This window comes from Lissotriton vulgaris, chromosome 3_1, assembly GCF_964263255.1.
Source record: "Lissotriton vulgaris chromosome 3_1, aLisVul1.2, whole genome shotgun sequence".
In the NCBI taxonomy this organism is placed as follows: domain Eukaryota; kingdom Metazoa; phylum Chordata; class Amphibia; order Caudata; family Salamandridae; genus Lissotriton; species Lissotriton vulgaris.
This window is the reverse complement of record NC_141689.1, coordinates 1,769,688,626-1,769,703,170: the sequence shown is the minus strand read 5'-3', so window position 1 is coordinate 1,769,703,170 and position 14,545 is coordinate 1,769,688,626. Positions and strand designations below refer to the sequence as shown.

The following is a 14,545-nucleotide window of genomic DNA, read 5'->3' as shown; positions in this document are numbered from 1 at the left end:
CTGTGAAATTCAAAAGAGAGCTGCTGTATCATAGTGGAGTGTCTAAACTAAAACTGGATATTTATACTATTTACACCTGCAGTTTAAATGAGCTTACCATGGTTTTCATTTAATAAAAACATTTAATTAGACACGCCACCATTAAGGTTGACTGATCTGCTAGTAAAAAATTAGGCGTAGGAAAACTCAAGACCAGCTTAATTCTCCATTTATCTAATTTTTATTAAGAGCAAATTCACATTTCAAATCAATTACTCGCTTTATTTATTTTCTTTATTTCAAAAATGACATTTAAAAAATAAGAATTTATCTCAGACAGTTAATTTCATTTGTTATAGAAATTCTGAAATAAACATTTATATAATTTTAGAAATGCAAGTATTAGCAAAAGACAGATAGTTCCCAAAATTCATTTTCTCCTACTTCCCTAACTTCCCTGACTAATAGCCTCACCTAAAATTCAGATCTCATTCAAAAGAAATAGAAATTATTCAAAGTCTTAGATCTCAGGAAAAAATCAGCATTCCAACAGCATTTCTCCAGGAAATCGAAGAGAAGTTTTTTCTTCACTAAAACCAGCACTTTTTATACGTTTTTCATTAGCTCTATCTATCTAATAAGTAACTTCTAGCATAAATTTGAGTTCTGATTGGACAAATTCGAGGGGGGTGAGCATCATCTCATCATTACAACATCTGTTCTGCTTCCGTCAGCTGGATTTCAAATGGGGTATTGTTTTTGGGCCATGTCCGGCCTAGTCCTGTTCTCAGTTGGTAACTTTGCCCAACTTTCTCACGTTCATAACCATTGTGCTCATCATTTTGGCAGCCATCTATACTTCCAGGCCAGTCTGTCCTTGAACCGTAGTCACTCCAGGCACAAGCAGCTCGCATTCAGACTTGGATTATGCTTGCGCATGCGTACTTCTTTTATGGCCACAATAATCGAGTGACTCCATTTTCTTTTAGGCCTCACAAGTTAAAAATGGGAACTATCATAGAAACAAACACAAATGAATGTGAATTTAAGAATTTTAGCTCTTCTGTTTACCTCCCCCTTTTCTAAGGTTTTCTCTATTAGTAGCTACCTAGCTACATAGCCACATTTAAGCATAATATACTCACTTATCCTCGCGTTTTGCCACAAAATACGTAAACAAAAAGCACATTTATGCTGCATTCCATTATTTTAAAGCTGCTTATTAGTTTGACATGACAAAATCACAAAATAAGTTAATTATGATTGCGACATAAGCATAATTAGTTTCCCACGTGTGTCAGTGAAGGTGCAACTTTAATTCTAAATTGGTTAATCTCATGCGTTACTCAGTTAGTTCAAATTATGAATTATGGAAGTATGTTTTCGCAAGGGGACACAATATTTTGTTTCTCCACCTTGCTCCATCACAGTACAGAAATGATAGATGCAAACACTTGACATAATTGCCATGAAGGCTCTCTGCAAATAAATCATTACAGAATAGTGCAAAAGCAGAAACATTATCAGTCCCAAGTGGGCAGCAAAATCAATAGAGAAATGGACAGCATCTCTAGTAGCATCGGAAAGAATTGGGCTCACCATCATATTCGAGGGTTATTTTATACTCTGTTTTCACATATTAGATCAGTAAAACTGCAAGTGGTATGATCGGAAGTGTTACGTTATAAGCAAATCCAAGCACAGTTTTAGTAAATTTCATATTTCTTTAGCGCCTAAGCACTATCCCTCTACATGAATATTCATTCTGTCCCCTCTATTCTAATGCCATCCGGAGATGGTGGGACAAGCTAATGACATGAACAACAGCAAGTTATTGTGAAAGAATAGGGCACAGTGAGCAAGCGTAAGATCCCTGAGGAAAGTTACATTATTGTGACATTCTGGAAAGATTTCATCGAGAACTGCAAGAACAACTTCAATAGAAATAAACACGATTGCCTGACTGTTTGCTGTATAACTAATGAACGGTGAAATGTGCAGGGGGAAAGATCCATTTTGAAAAATATGACTACGAGGCCCAAATTGAGACCTAATTAACTGGAGTCAGGAAAGCTGCACACTTCCTCAAGTCATAGGAAATACGTTTCAGCTGCAATAGTTCTATATTCCTGCGTGCATATAAAACCGAGAGTAAAACCACATTCTGCACATTATTAATTGTTGCACAAAAATATAAATGTATAAAAACAAATTGAATGGTGAAATTGTCAAAGATAAATGGAATCTAGGAGGGAGCTAGAAGAAAGTTTGTTTAAAATCAAAATGGCATAAAAGAAATTACATGGGGGCATGGCCAAGCACAAAAGTACAGCGATCATGTGTGATTCCTTAACTCCACACTGGTCGTAGGGTTCATTAGACGAACTAGTGCTCTTCCAGCCTGCCATTTCCTTGAGAGTCTGGAAACTTATGTGGGTCTCTAGTGCTCAGGCTGTCTGAATTGAAAGTCCAGGAGAGTTGCTGATTTCAAGCAAAGAAGTGGATATGAAGTTTCACCCAACCAGAATCAGGCTGTAAGGAAAAAGGCAACTGCTGGAGACTAAGACTTGGTAAGCTTTTAGAGGCAAAGAACCTTTGAAACGAGGGGCAGCGAAGATTTGACCATTGCCCCATGCATCCCATCAAGACACCTGCTGTGCCCCTATTTAACCTGAAGCGGTTGGAATTCTGTTTGGACATGACAATGTCCTGTCCTTTTTCAATGGAAAGCAATTTTTTTTCGCGTTTTTAGGAAGGTCAGGCTTCCATCCCCTGCGATCTGGCTGCATTGATTTTGGTTATCGGAAGTCGAAGCCCATAGGGCAGAAAATACACAAGCACTGTCTCTGAAAATATGGATGTCGGTAATGGTTTACTTAGTTCAAGATTCTGTCTCAGGGGCAATTGGGGCAGAGTTAAGAAAACTGAAGAGTGCCAAATTGAAACAAGGATCGCATTGTAAAGTGACCCAGAATGTAAAGAATGGGTTGGGGAGAAGAGGTTGACAGACATTTGGGTAGGAAGTGGGTTGAGTTGGAGGGGCTATTTGTTGACTTGTTTTCAGTTTTGTATATTTGCATATTTACTTTCTCAGAATCCCACTAAAAACTGCTGAAACAGAAAAATAATATTTTTTTTAAAAGGGCGATATTGCTTTGTCCAGCAGTGTCCTGTTTTCAGAAGTAGCCTGAGTGCCAGAATATCTTTAGGAAACAACATATGGAGCTATTTATTACTCTCTCATGTGCCTTTATGAAACTTTTTGTCAAAGTTTGCCTGCTTCTAATTTCTTGCGTTCACTGGCCATTTGGGTACTGTGCACAGGAATCTTGCATTCTAACGTTCTAATGGCAGCAAACTTGGACTCTGGCTCGAGTTGTATGTTGCACAAAGTCAAGGAATCTGCTTAAAATCCACAATTTACCAGTGAAACATCTACATGCATTAATAATAAAAGAGATTCTAGCTCAAATTGACTTTGAAGCAAACGGCTTAAGTTAAATAATACTCAAATGTTGATCCAGCGGAAGCAGTGTAAATTTTAAAACTCCTTCACAATATCTCCAATATATCATGAATAGAAACTTTATTACATCTAAGAGTTTGGGCCTATAACCATTTATAAACATCTGGTCCCCCGATAGCTCTTTAGAGAGCTAATAGGGACTCAGATAGTGAAAGACTGATGCTATTTCCTTCATGAGGACCTATAATGAAGGAAACCCTAGCCAATCATAATAGTCACAGTTTGCATCAATGTCAAATAATTTACCAATTCAACACAAGCTCTGAATACTTATCAAGTCACTTTTATCTAAATCATCAAAATATGAATGGTCAACACACTAAATACATTAGTAATGTCAATTCTGCATATTACAATGTTACATTCTAAATCACAAATAAGAAATACAGTTCATGGCAAATACATCTTAATCAATAACAAGTGTGAGAGGAGAGAGAGAGAGAGAGACAAAAGGAAATAAATCATTGCAATGTCAATAAGCAATTTAGATTTCATACGAACCTAAGATCAAAGGACTGATGCACAGCGTACGATAGTCAGGAGTAGCTAACCCTTCAGCCGAAAAAGTATAGCTTGAGCAACCTCACCAGCCGATGAAGTGCAAGGCAATCAGAAAAGGTTTGTTCAAAGAGAACCAGGTTCGGACTGACAGCATGTCACGCCCAATATTTTCAAGGATTATAGCCAGCCAGAGTAGCATAGAGGGAATACAGCAGCAAAATGCTCTCTTCTCATAGAAATAGCTACTGCCAAATTATTTTTCCACTGAAATGTTTACACCTCAAGATGTTCACAATCCCGCCCCAAATGTTTCATGTTCACAGTTCTACACAATTCCATTGGTTAAGTTCATGAGGTGATATTTCTCCAAGCTATGTCATCTGGAACATCTACAAGACAATCCATTATTAATATGAAAGAGGTCATCACTCCACGGAAGCAGGAAAGGAACTTGTATCTTCATGTCCTCACGCTCGCTTCCACATCAGCTTGCAACATCAGTCAACGCATTTATTCATAGAAAAAAATACTCTAACCGTAAAAAGGAAATTCTATTGATATGCTCTGCACAAGTAAACAAATAAATCAGCATTTTAGAAATAACGAAGGACAAACTACATTATTTTGAGGCCTAGTTAATAACAGGAAAAAATAATAATCTAGCAGGGTTTGAGGCCTTCATAGGAAAAGCATAAATTGTTGTTTTTCTGAGTAATATAACACGCATCACTATTTAAGAAATAAAGAGAAAATACATAAGAAAACGGCAATTAAAGATTCATTATTCTAAATAGATTCAAAAGCGTAACCCGATTTCAAAATATGAGTTATTACTTAATTATTCTCTTGTTATAAAGAAGAAAAACCTCATCATAAAACATTTTACTCTATGCATTTTCAATATTAATATTTATAAAAATTCTACTTAAACGTTTTGCTTTTAACACCGTTATCAACTTTCTCTCACATGTCATTTTAGTTCATGTAAAAACTTTATATTTTCCATGCTTTCTGCACGTTAAACATTGCAGCTTCTGATTACTAAGCGTGTCGTGTTTTTCTTGCACATTTTCAAGTTATGCTTTTGAAAGACACGTTAATTATTTTCACACTATTAATTAGGTATATTAATAGCGCACTTATGAGCAGGCTTGAAAAAGCAAAATTGTTTTGCAAATAATCATGCTCCGTCAATGTCTATGACGCTGGATAAAGGACTTTGATGGAATAAATAAAAAGTACACCAAAACAGCCAGTAATTCTCTTTTAATCAATCAGTCAATCAATCAATCAATCAATCAATCAATCAGAGTACTTGCAGAGCGCGCTACTTACCTGTGAGGGTCTCAAGGCGCTGAGGGGTGTGATGCTACTGCTCGAAGAGCCAGGTCTTGAGGAGTCTTCTGAAGGCGAGTAGGCCTTGGGTCTGCCTTATGTGGGTATGGAGGGTGTTCCAAGTCTTGGCGGCGAGGTGGCAGAGGGATCTGCCGCCGGAGGTCGTTAGTTGGATGCGGGGGACAGCGGCAAGGGCGAGGCTGGTGAAGCGTAGTTGCCGGGTGGGGGTGTAGAAGCTGAGTCTGCTGTTCAGGTAGGCTGGTCCGCCGTTGTGGAGTGCTTTGTGTGCGTCGGTGAGGAGCTTGAAGGTGATCCTCTTGTCGACGGGGAGCCAGTGTAGGTCTCTCAGGCGGAGGGTGATGTGGCTGCGACGGGGGACGTTGACGATCAGTCGGGCGGAGGCGTTTTGGATGCGTTGTAGTCGTCGTAGGTGTTTGGCTGGGATTCCTGTGTAGAGTGAGTTGCCGTAGTCCAGTCTGCTGCTGACGAGGGCCTGTGTCACCGTTCTTCTTGTTTCTGTCGGGATCCACTTGTAGATCCTGCGGAGCATGCAGAGGGTCTAGTAGCAGGAGGAGGAGACGGAGTTGACCTGCTTAGACATGGAGAGGGAGGAGTCGAGGATGAATCCTAGGTTGCATGTATGGTCGGTGGAAACTCCTCTTTCAAAGTGCCTTCTCCTTTCATTGAGATTTTTGTGACTAATTGATTAGCAAATGTATATTAGTATTCAAAATCAAAATTTGTCTATAAATAAATACATTGGAAAGTGTACTTCAGGACTAGTTTGAAACTCTAGTAAAAATACATTTCATGAGGGAGGTCAAGGCTGATATTGATCAGATGTTTGTTACCGAAATGCCCCTTTTTCCTAGCTATATCCTTTTAGGGCTACCCAATACACAAACTCATCCATTACATTCTAATAAGGGGAAGGCTATCACTTGAACATTATGTGCAGCAAAGCAGGTCCTGCTATCAAAATGGGGCACTGATGTTGTTCCAACCCATGCAGATTGGCTACACAAGCTTTGGGACTTATTGGGGATGGAAAAATTGACAGCAATTATCAGTCAACCCCTACCCAAGTTTGAGAAAAGGGGGAGGGACACGTATAGCACCTTTCAGGAGTGTACCAGGAACTTGCTTGTTCAGTATATTTGCGAATACTGCAGATTACTCACACCACCCCATGGACGATTTAGAGAAAGAGAAAAAGGGATGATTTATTATCAGTGTGAAATAAGCATCTATTGTTCACATTTATTTATTGTTTATCGATGATGCCTGATTATGTTTTACACCTCCCCCTTCCAATTCCCCCCCTTCCAACCTCCCCCCACCCCCCTAATTTTCTGCTACCTGGGCAGCCAATGGATGTAGGCGAAGGGTGTTGTAAAAATTAATAAAACGTTACAATCCTAAAAATAAATTTCATAAACATCTGGTTTTACATTTATTGATAAATATGGGTATGATGTGTAAATATATATGAAAAAGCATTTCCATTTGCATATCCTTAAACTGTTCTGGCTTGATGCCTCTTAATTGGCTGAAGTAGTGGGTCACTTGAAATGTAATCTACAAGCAATACATAAAAGCAAAGATGTCCCTCTTGCCTCCAACAAGTAGCCCTCCTGCCGTATTGTTATTGTTGTGATTGTTAATTAGTATGTGTTCGTACACATTGTGCCACTAGTTTGGAGTCTCATGGAGTTTTGCGATCCTTAGGTTGAGTGTGTCGCTTTCAATAGGATGTGAGTTTTTGGTGGGCATGAGGCATCCACTTGCTTAGTATTGTCTCTTGTTACATATGCCCATTCCTCCAAATATGTATTGACCTGCATGGTTCAGATAATTCAGTCTGATTGGCACAGTGCTGCCTTATAGGAAAATGAATTAACTATTAGATTAATATAGTAGTTTTATAATTTTTGAGATGCTAAACTGATTAAGCAGTTGCCAGTATCACCAATATAGCAGTAAGTTATTTTAAATGTTTGTATAAAACGTTGCACATGAATCAAACAGGGAATCAATGATCTAATATATATGCTTATAAACGAGTCAATGTTTCTATTGTTTTAGAAGTTGTATATAGGTGCTCATTTAAGACCAGTTAGGTAAAGATCAGCCAAACATTACAGCAGGCAGTCCTAGGGAAAAAAAAGAAAAGTCAAACCTGATTCACTGCTTCGTGCTTAAGGAGAATAGGTATGATATCCTACTTCCATTTCTTTAAGAAAGTATTCTGTGATATGTGTGTATACTGAATGTGTAATAAACATATGCTTTTGACACTTGTCATTACAATGAAGCAGATAACAGAATTGCCTTTAATGAGAAGGAGGTTCCTGTTTTTCAGATATTTAATTTAACACACCCCATCATTTATGAATTATGGAGTTTCACTGCCAATGAGGCCTAGTAACACCAACAGTGGCAAATTCATTATCTTGTATAGTAGTGTGTTCAACGTTTCTATTACATTTCTTTCTTGCCGTTTCTTTTAATTATATGAAACTTCAGTCCTTTAAATCAACTACTGTCATGTAGAATAGTCATTTGGAGAGAAATAGGATATAGAAACCTAAAATGGCTGTCCTCCTGCCATCAGTGGTCCAGTTGAATCTTTTTCTGGAGACCTGTTGATGTTGCCAGAGTGCTCTTGGTTCATTGTGAAATGTAGGTATGCTCTATTCAGTCTTCAATGTTGAATGTATTTAGTTTTCAATTGTAATATGCCTTTTTAACTGAGTCCAAATGGATTGATGAAGCAGAAATACTAAATGCCAATTACACCTTGAATAGTGTATTTAACAGATTGTGATCCTAAACCTTTTTTGAAATATGCATTTCTATTCTTAATATAGGCAGCCTTCCATTATCTTCATTGATGAGCTGGATGCTTTATGTCCGAAGAGAGAAGGAGCCCAAAACGAAGTGGAAAAAAGAGTTGTAGCTTCCCTGTTGACGCTAATGGATGGCATTGGCTCGGTAAGTGGATTGCGTCATCATATAACTAGTAGAGAATGGAAAAAGACTCTGCAACAATGCCGTAAGAATGTAGAAAATTTTGCACATTTTCTAATTGATCAAGCTACTTTGTAATCTTTTACTATATGATCTGTTAGGGCTAGTTAAACTACAAGTCAGGTCAAAGATCTACTGTGCAGTGCAGTAACTTGTGATTTAATGGGAGTAAATGTTTTAGGTCGAGCCTTTCAGGAGGTTGAAGCTGTCTGGGTATGTAAGACATATTGTGGGCTTATCAAGTACATACAGGACTTGGAGCCTACCCGCTGCTTACCACTGATTGTCGTTCCTGTCACTTTCATTTGGCTACTTCTTATTTTATGTCTTTTTTGTCAATCTTGTGTTTGTCCCTCCCCTCCATAGGAGTATTGCTTCATTAACCATATCTTTGGTTGGCCTCTATGCTTATTCTGCTTTTAGTAAGCTACATTCTTTTTGTCTAGACACTTCATGTGCTTTTCTCCACATCTTGCTGTCTCTTACCATGTGCTTCTCTCCTCCACCCACACTCATGTTAGTACCTCTTGCCCATGTGCTTCTGAGTCCCTGCCCTCCACGTTGCTCTTTCTATTGGGATCAGTCCTTCTTGTTGTTTCTTCCACACCTGCCCGCTGTTTTTTTTTTTTTTTTTTTTTTAACGTAAGACTTTATTGATGTCTGCACATTTATACACAGCATTTTGCCTACAACCCTGAGGCCGGCTGCTACTGAACGTCCATTTTAGCACTTACAAGACATAGCTAATAAGCCGATACCAGACGGTCCGGCAGTAAGTGTCCTTCCAAATAGCAGAAAATTCGATTTAATGTCTAGACAAATTCAAGTGTGTCTTACTTTTCTCTTTTATAACCATAACCAAACATGTGACTCATTAGGTTCGGCCCGTACCACAGAAATGATAAATACTTTTCCACTTCCCATCTCTGCATAACATCACCATCTTCAACTCACACCGTCACATACATCCCCAGGACCCCCCAGAAGAACTAGACATGTTGCCCGTCAAATTGCACAGCTCAATATTGTCACTTGCAGCCTTCCCTTGTATCATTCAATCCACATCCTCCTCATCCTCTGAACTATTCATGTCTTCCTCCTGCAGAGGATCACACAGATCTCCCCGGTAGCTGTTCCACGGTCCCCAGATCTTATTCCACTTGCAAGGATTAGCCCTCATTTAGTATACTGCCCGCTCAGTCACCAGCAGCATGTCCATTTTTTGGCACCACTGTGCCAAGGTCGGTGTGCTCACCGCCCCCCAGTTTTGCGCTATATCCCTTTTAGCGACCATAATACCCACAATAGCCCATTGTTGTCCCTGGCGTGTCAAATCATTCGGTCCCCATACATTCAGCAGGCAGACTCGGGGATCAGGTGTAATGGATACCACCAAAGTTTGTGAAATGGTACTTAACACCTGTCGCCAATAGTCAGCTACTATCGGACATTCCCAGAGTGTATGCCACAATGTTCCTTCCTCTCCACATCCCCTTAGACAATATGGGTGGTCAGCCCTATGTATTTTATGTAAAGTAGTTCTCGTAAAGTATACCCGGTGCAATATCTTTAATTGCACCAGCCTAAATCGAGCCGAGATGCCAGCCTCCTTCGGGGATGCCATTGCTGCGTTCCAATCCTGCTCATCCATTTCTCCTAGTTCTCCCTCCCATTTTTCTCTCAGTTTATGTAGGGGGTCCTGCAGGTTATTTATTAGTTTCCGGTATGTGAGGGAGGCTAGTCTGCATATAGTCAGTTAGGAGGCGGTCTTCTAGCGGTGAGGATTCGGGGACCTCTGCTCCTACTTCAATGGCTGACAAAAGTGCGCGTCTTATTTGGATATAGCGGTATATTTCGTTGGGGCCTAACTCGTATTGCTGTTGAAGGTGTGCAAAGGGGATTACCCCCTCCTTTGTCCACATGTCTCCCACTGTCGATATCCCTATGTCGTCCCATTGGGTGAAGCCTTTACTACGTCGTAGGTGGCCTAACGCCTTGGTGTCCCATAGAGGCGTAAGCTTTGTTATAACCCCTCCCCATTTGAGCTTGGCCTGCGCTGTGTGCCATAGCGCCACTGTGTGTCTTGTCGGGCCTCTTAGTTTTGTTGCCAGTCCCTTATGATATAGCGGGGCAAGTATACTGCGTGTTCCTAGTTGCGCTCTGTCTGCAAGGTATGCCGGATCGTTCTGTGGGGCATGCATCCATTGGTTGAGAACCTTGAGGTGTGCTGCCCAGTAATATAGTTGTATGTTTGGCAAGGCTATCCCACCGTCATACCAACCACGGACGAGTTTCGCATGCGCTATACGAGCGGGGCGGTCTCCCCAAAGTAGACCAGTTATTTCAGCCGCCACTTTGCGGAAGTAGGAAGGGGGCACCAGATTCGGCGTATTTTCCAATACATAGAGGAAGCGCGGCAGCGCCATCATTTTAAACAGCGCTGCCCGCCCCAGCAACGTTAGAGGAAGGGTCTTCCAATGCCTCACATCCGCCCTCAACCGAATGAGCGGTGGTAGCGGGTTTAGCTCGTAGAAAACCTTATTGTCATGGGTGACGTGGATTCCCAAATAGCGGAAGGAAGTGTCTGCCACCGTCAATAGGCAGCCGGCAGGTAGAACTGGCAGGGGACCTTTAAGTGTGTAAATAACCGACTTCGACCAATTGATTGTGTAGCCGGATGTGTATCCGTGCCTGTCACACAATGCCAGGAGTACCGGAATACCCCTCCCTGGGTCCGACAGATAAATAAGCATGTCGTCAGCATAAAGGGAGACCCTGTCTTCCCAGCCGTCTCCCCAGTACACTCCCTTCAATAGCGGGGTGGATCTGATGGCAGTCGCCAGTGGTTCCAGAGCCAGGGCGAACAGTAAAGGCGAGAGCGGGCATCCCTGCCTCGTCCCCCTTTTTAGTGATATCTCACGAGAGATGTGTCCGTTTGCCGCGACGCGTGTCACCGGTCCCGTATAAAGGAGCCGCACCCAGGAGATAAATTTAGGGCCAAAGCCCATATGTGTCAGCACCGCGAATAAGTACTGCCATTCCACCATATCAAACGCCATTCTGGCGTCCAGCGATAGGATGACTGCCGGTTCTGACAACAGCGGGGCTCCTGCCAATGCTCCGTGCACTCTACGGAGGTTCAGCGCCGTACTCCTATGCGGCATAAATCCAGACTGATCCGGATAGATCAGGTGTGCAAGGTGAGGCATCAGTCGGGCTGCTAATACTTTGGCTAGGATTTTGGCCTCTGCATTGATAAGTGATATGGGACGATATGTCGCGCATTCAGTGGGCGATTTGCCTCGTTTCGGAATCGCGACGATGGTAGCACTGCGCTGATCCACAGGTAAGATCCCCCGTTCCAGGCTATCCACATACATATCCAATAAGGGTTCACTTAGCGTGTCAGCCCGCGCCTTATACCACTCGATAGGGATCCCGTTGGGGCCCAAAGCTTTTCCGGAGTGTAGCGCATTAATGGCCAGTTGTATCTCTTCCTGCGACAGGTCAGTCTCTAGTTCGTTTATCGCCTCCTGTGATAAAGTCGGAGTCTGTACATCCCGGAGGGCTGCCGTCGCAGCCTCCAGAGTTATTTCAACCGGCGGGGTGTACACCTCCTGGTAGTGATCAGCCAATATTTCCACTATCACCGATGGGCGCGTGTGCAGCGCCCCATCGGGGCCCTTCAGTTGCAAAATATTCCTAGCCCCACCCTCCTTTTTATCCAACCAGGCCAGGAGTTTATTTGCCTTATCGCCAACATCATAGACTCTATGCGCCATCGCTGCTATGTTCTCGACTGTTCGCCGTTTCAAATGGTCGTCATGTCGCTGCTGACAAAGTTGGAGTGAATGCAGCGTGTCTACAGTCGGGTTAGCCATATGGGCTTCATTCGCCCTATTAAGTGTCAGCTCTAAATCCAGCAATTCCCGCTGTTGTGCGCGCTTATGTCCAGCTATAGCCGTGATGGCCTGCCCCCGAAGAACCGTCTTGTACGCTTCCCACAAGATTGTGGGTGATGTTACTGAACCTACGTTTTCCTCAAAGTAGTGTTGGGTCACCTTCTTTAAACCCTTACGTATATGCGGGACCCTGAGATAGCCCGGGAAGATCGGGTATATTCTTTTGCGAACCCTCCCTGAGCATGACAAATTCATTATAAGTTTAGAGTGATCTGATACGCCCCTGGGTCTAATCTGGATATCATCAATGGTAAGGAGGCTGTCGCCCAAAGTAAGGAAGTAGTCAATGCGTGATAGACTATTGTGAACAGTGGAATAATAGGTGTATTGTTGGTCTCCAGGGTGCAGTTGCCTCCAGGTGTCTACCAGTCCCTGCGCCTCCAGGAACTCACCGAATCGGGACGGACCCATGGCCTGTGTCCGGTTCGGGAATCTATCACGCATGTTATGTGCCACTGCGTTAAAGTCCCCTCCTATCACCAGTTCACCTTCTGGAAGCTTAAGAAGGAACTTCCCTAAGTCAGGAAAGGCGATTGTATGGAGCGCTGGTGGAATGTATACCGACACCAAGGTGAGTGACTTACCCTCCCATTGTCCATGTGCCGCTGCGAAGCGTCCTTGATCATCCGTTCGAATGGACTGTACCATGAACAGGGACGATTTTTAATCAGTATTCCCGTCCCACGTGATCCTGAGGTAAAATCTGAATGCACTATCATGCGGTAGCCTCGTCTGTCTAACGCTTTACTCGCTGCGCCTATCAAATGCGTCTCCTGCAAAAAGACTAATGTGGGACTCAACCGCCGAATACTTTGCAGGACCAACCCCCGTTTAATCTTGTCTCCCAACCCCCGTACATTCCAGGACATCAATTGAAGTGGTGCTATCGGCCCCGTGCTATGTCCCCCCTCCGAGGTGGTGCCCTGCATGTCGTGTGCCATTCCTGTACTGCATTGTATGATTTGTAGGCGTCATGGGTCGTGACCTTCGTGCCATTTGTGGGTCAGTCATTGTGAAGTGATCGTCATGCATTAACCAACCATCATGAGTCAAACAGTGATCAAAAACTAAAAACACCCCCTTCCCAAACTCCCCCCCACCCTGCCCCCCTGCTATACGGACCAGGAACCGCCCGCCCCCCCAACTTAGCGGAGTGCTTAACCCATCCCCCTCACACAATATACTTGCTCGCTGAGGCGAAGGACTCTCCGGAGTTGGCAGCCTCTTTCACCCTCCGTGGATTCCCTCCGCCCAGTATCCAATGGCAGCTCGCAAGGCATGTAACTTAATCGTTCCAGTGTTCTACATTCACCGGGTGGTCCTTATTCCACATTTGCATCTTCATTCACTTCCTCCCGTACTGACGAGCAGTCCTCCATGTCGTGCCCTGAGGCCTGAGAATTCGGATGACTTCCTGCCCTCTGGGTTCTCGGTGTTCTGTTCGAGCGGCGGAGCTGAGTTGTAGGCCTCCATCCCTCCAGCCAATCCTGGGCCATCTCTGGAGTGTCGAAAAATCCACGTCCTGTTTTCCGCCACTATCCGTAATTTAGCTGGAAACAGCATCGAGTATTGAATTTCACGTGCCCTCAGTTCCTTCTTCACGTCTAAGAACGTTCTTCTGCGGCGAGCTACCTCCGCCGGATAGTCTGGAAAAAAGGCTAGGGTGGAGTTTTGGATTTTGACAGGTTGGGACACTCGTGCCGCCTGCAGAATGGCGTCCCTGTCCCGAAAATTAAACAATCTAGCAAAAATTGGTCGTGGATTTGCGCCGGGTTTCGGCCTCCCCCCCCCGGGACTCGATGTGCTCTTTCAACAGAGAAGAAGGAGGACAGGCCTTTGGGCTGGAGTTCTTTTTTGATTAGGTCTTCCACGTAGAGGTCCATCGCTCTAGTACCCTCCGATTCCGGAACCCCAAGGATCCTTACGTTGTTTCTTCTGGAGCGCCCTTCTTGATCATCCAGCCTCTCTCGCTGCGACTTGTTCTCTGTTGCCATCCGTTCCATCGCCGTCTGAAGCTCGGAGACGTCTTCCACCAATGATTTCTGAACCACCTCCATGGAGCTCACCTTCTCAGACATTTTGTGGAAGTCCGCCCTGATAAGAGTTATTTCGGCGGAGATTGAGCCCATCGTCGCTTGTACTTGCGTCAATGCCCTCATAACGTCATCTAGGGTCGCCTTTTTCCCACCCGGCACCTCACTAGATTTACTGG

At 43.2% G+C, this 14,545-nt stretch overlaps 1 protein-coding gene across 1 annotated transcript in view; it reads left to right on the top strand.

Moving 5' to 3' along the window:
* AFG2A (AAA ATPase AFG2A) overlaps positions 1–14,545 on the top strand; it is a 1,627,379-nt gene that overhangs the window by 207,605 nt on the left and 1,405,229 nt on the right. Inside the window, exon 8 of the mRNA XM_086962189.1 lies at positions 8,212–8,335. Within this exon, the coding sequence (XP_086818315.1) occupies positions 8,212–8,335 (124 nt within the window). The remainder of the gene's footprint in view (positions 1–8,211; positions 8,336–14,545) is intronic.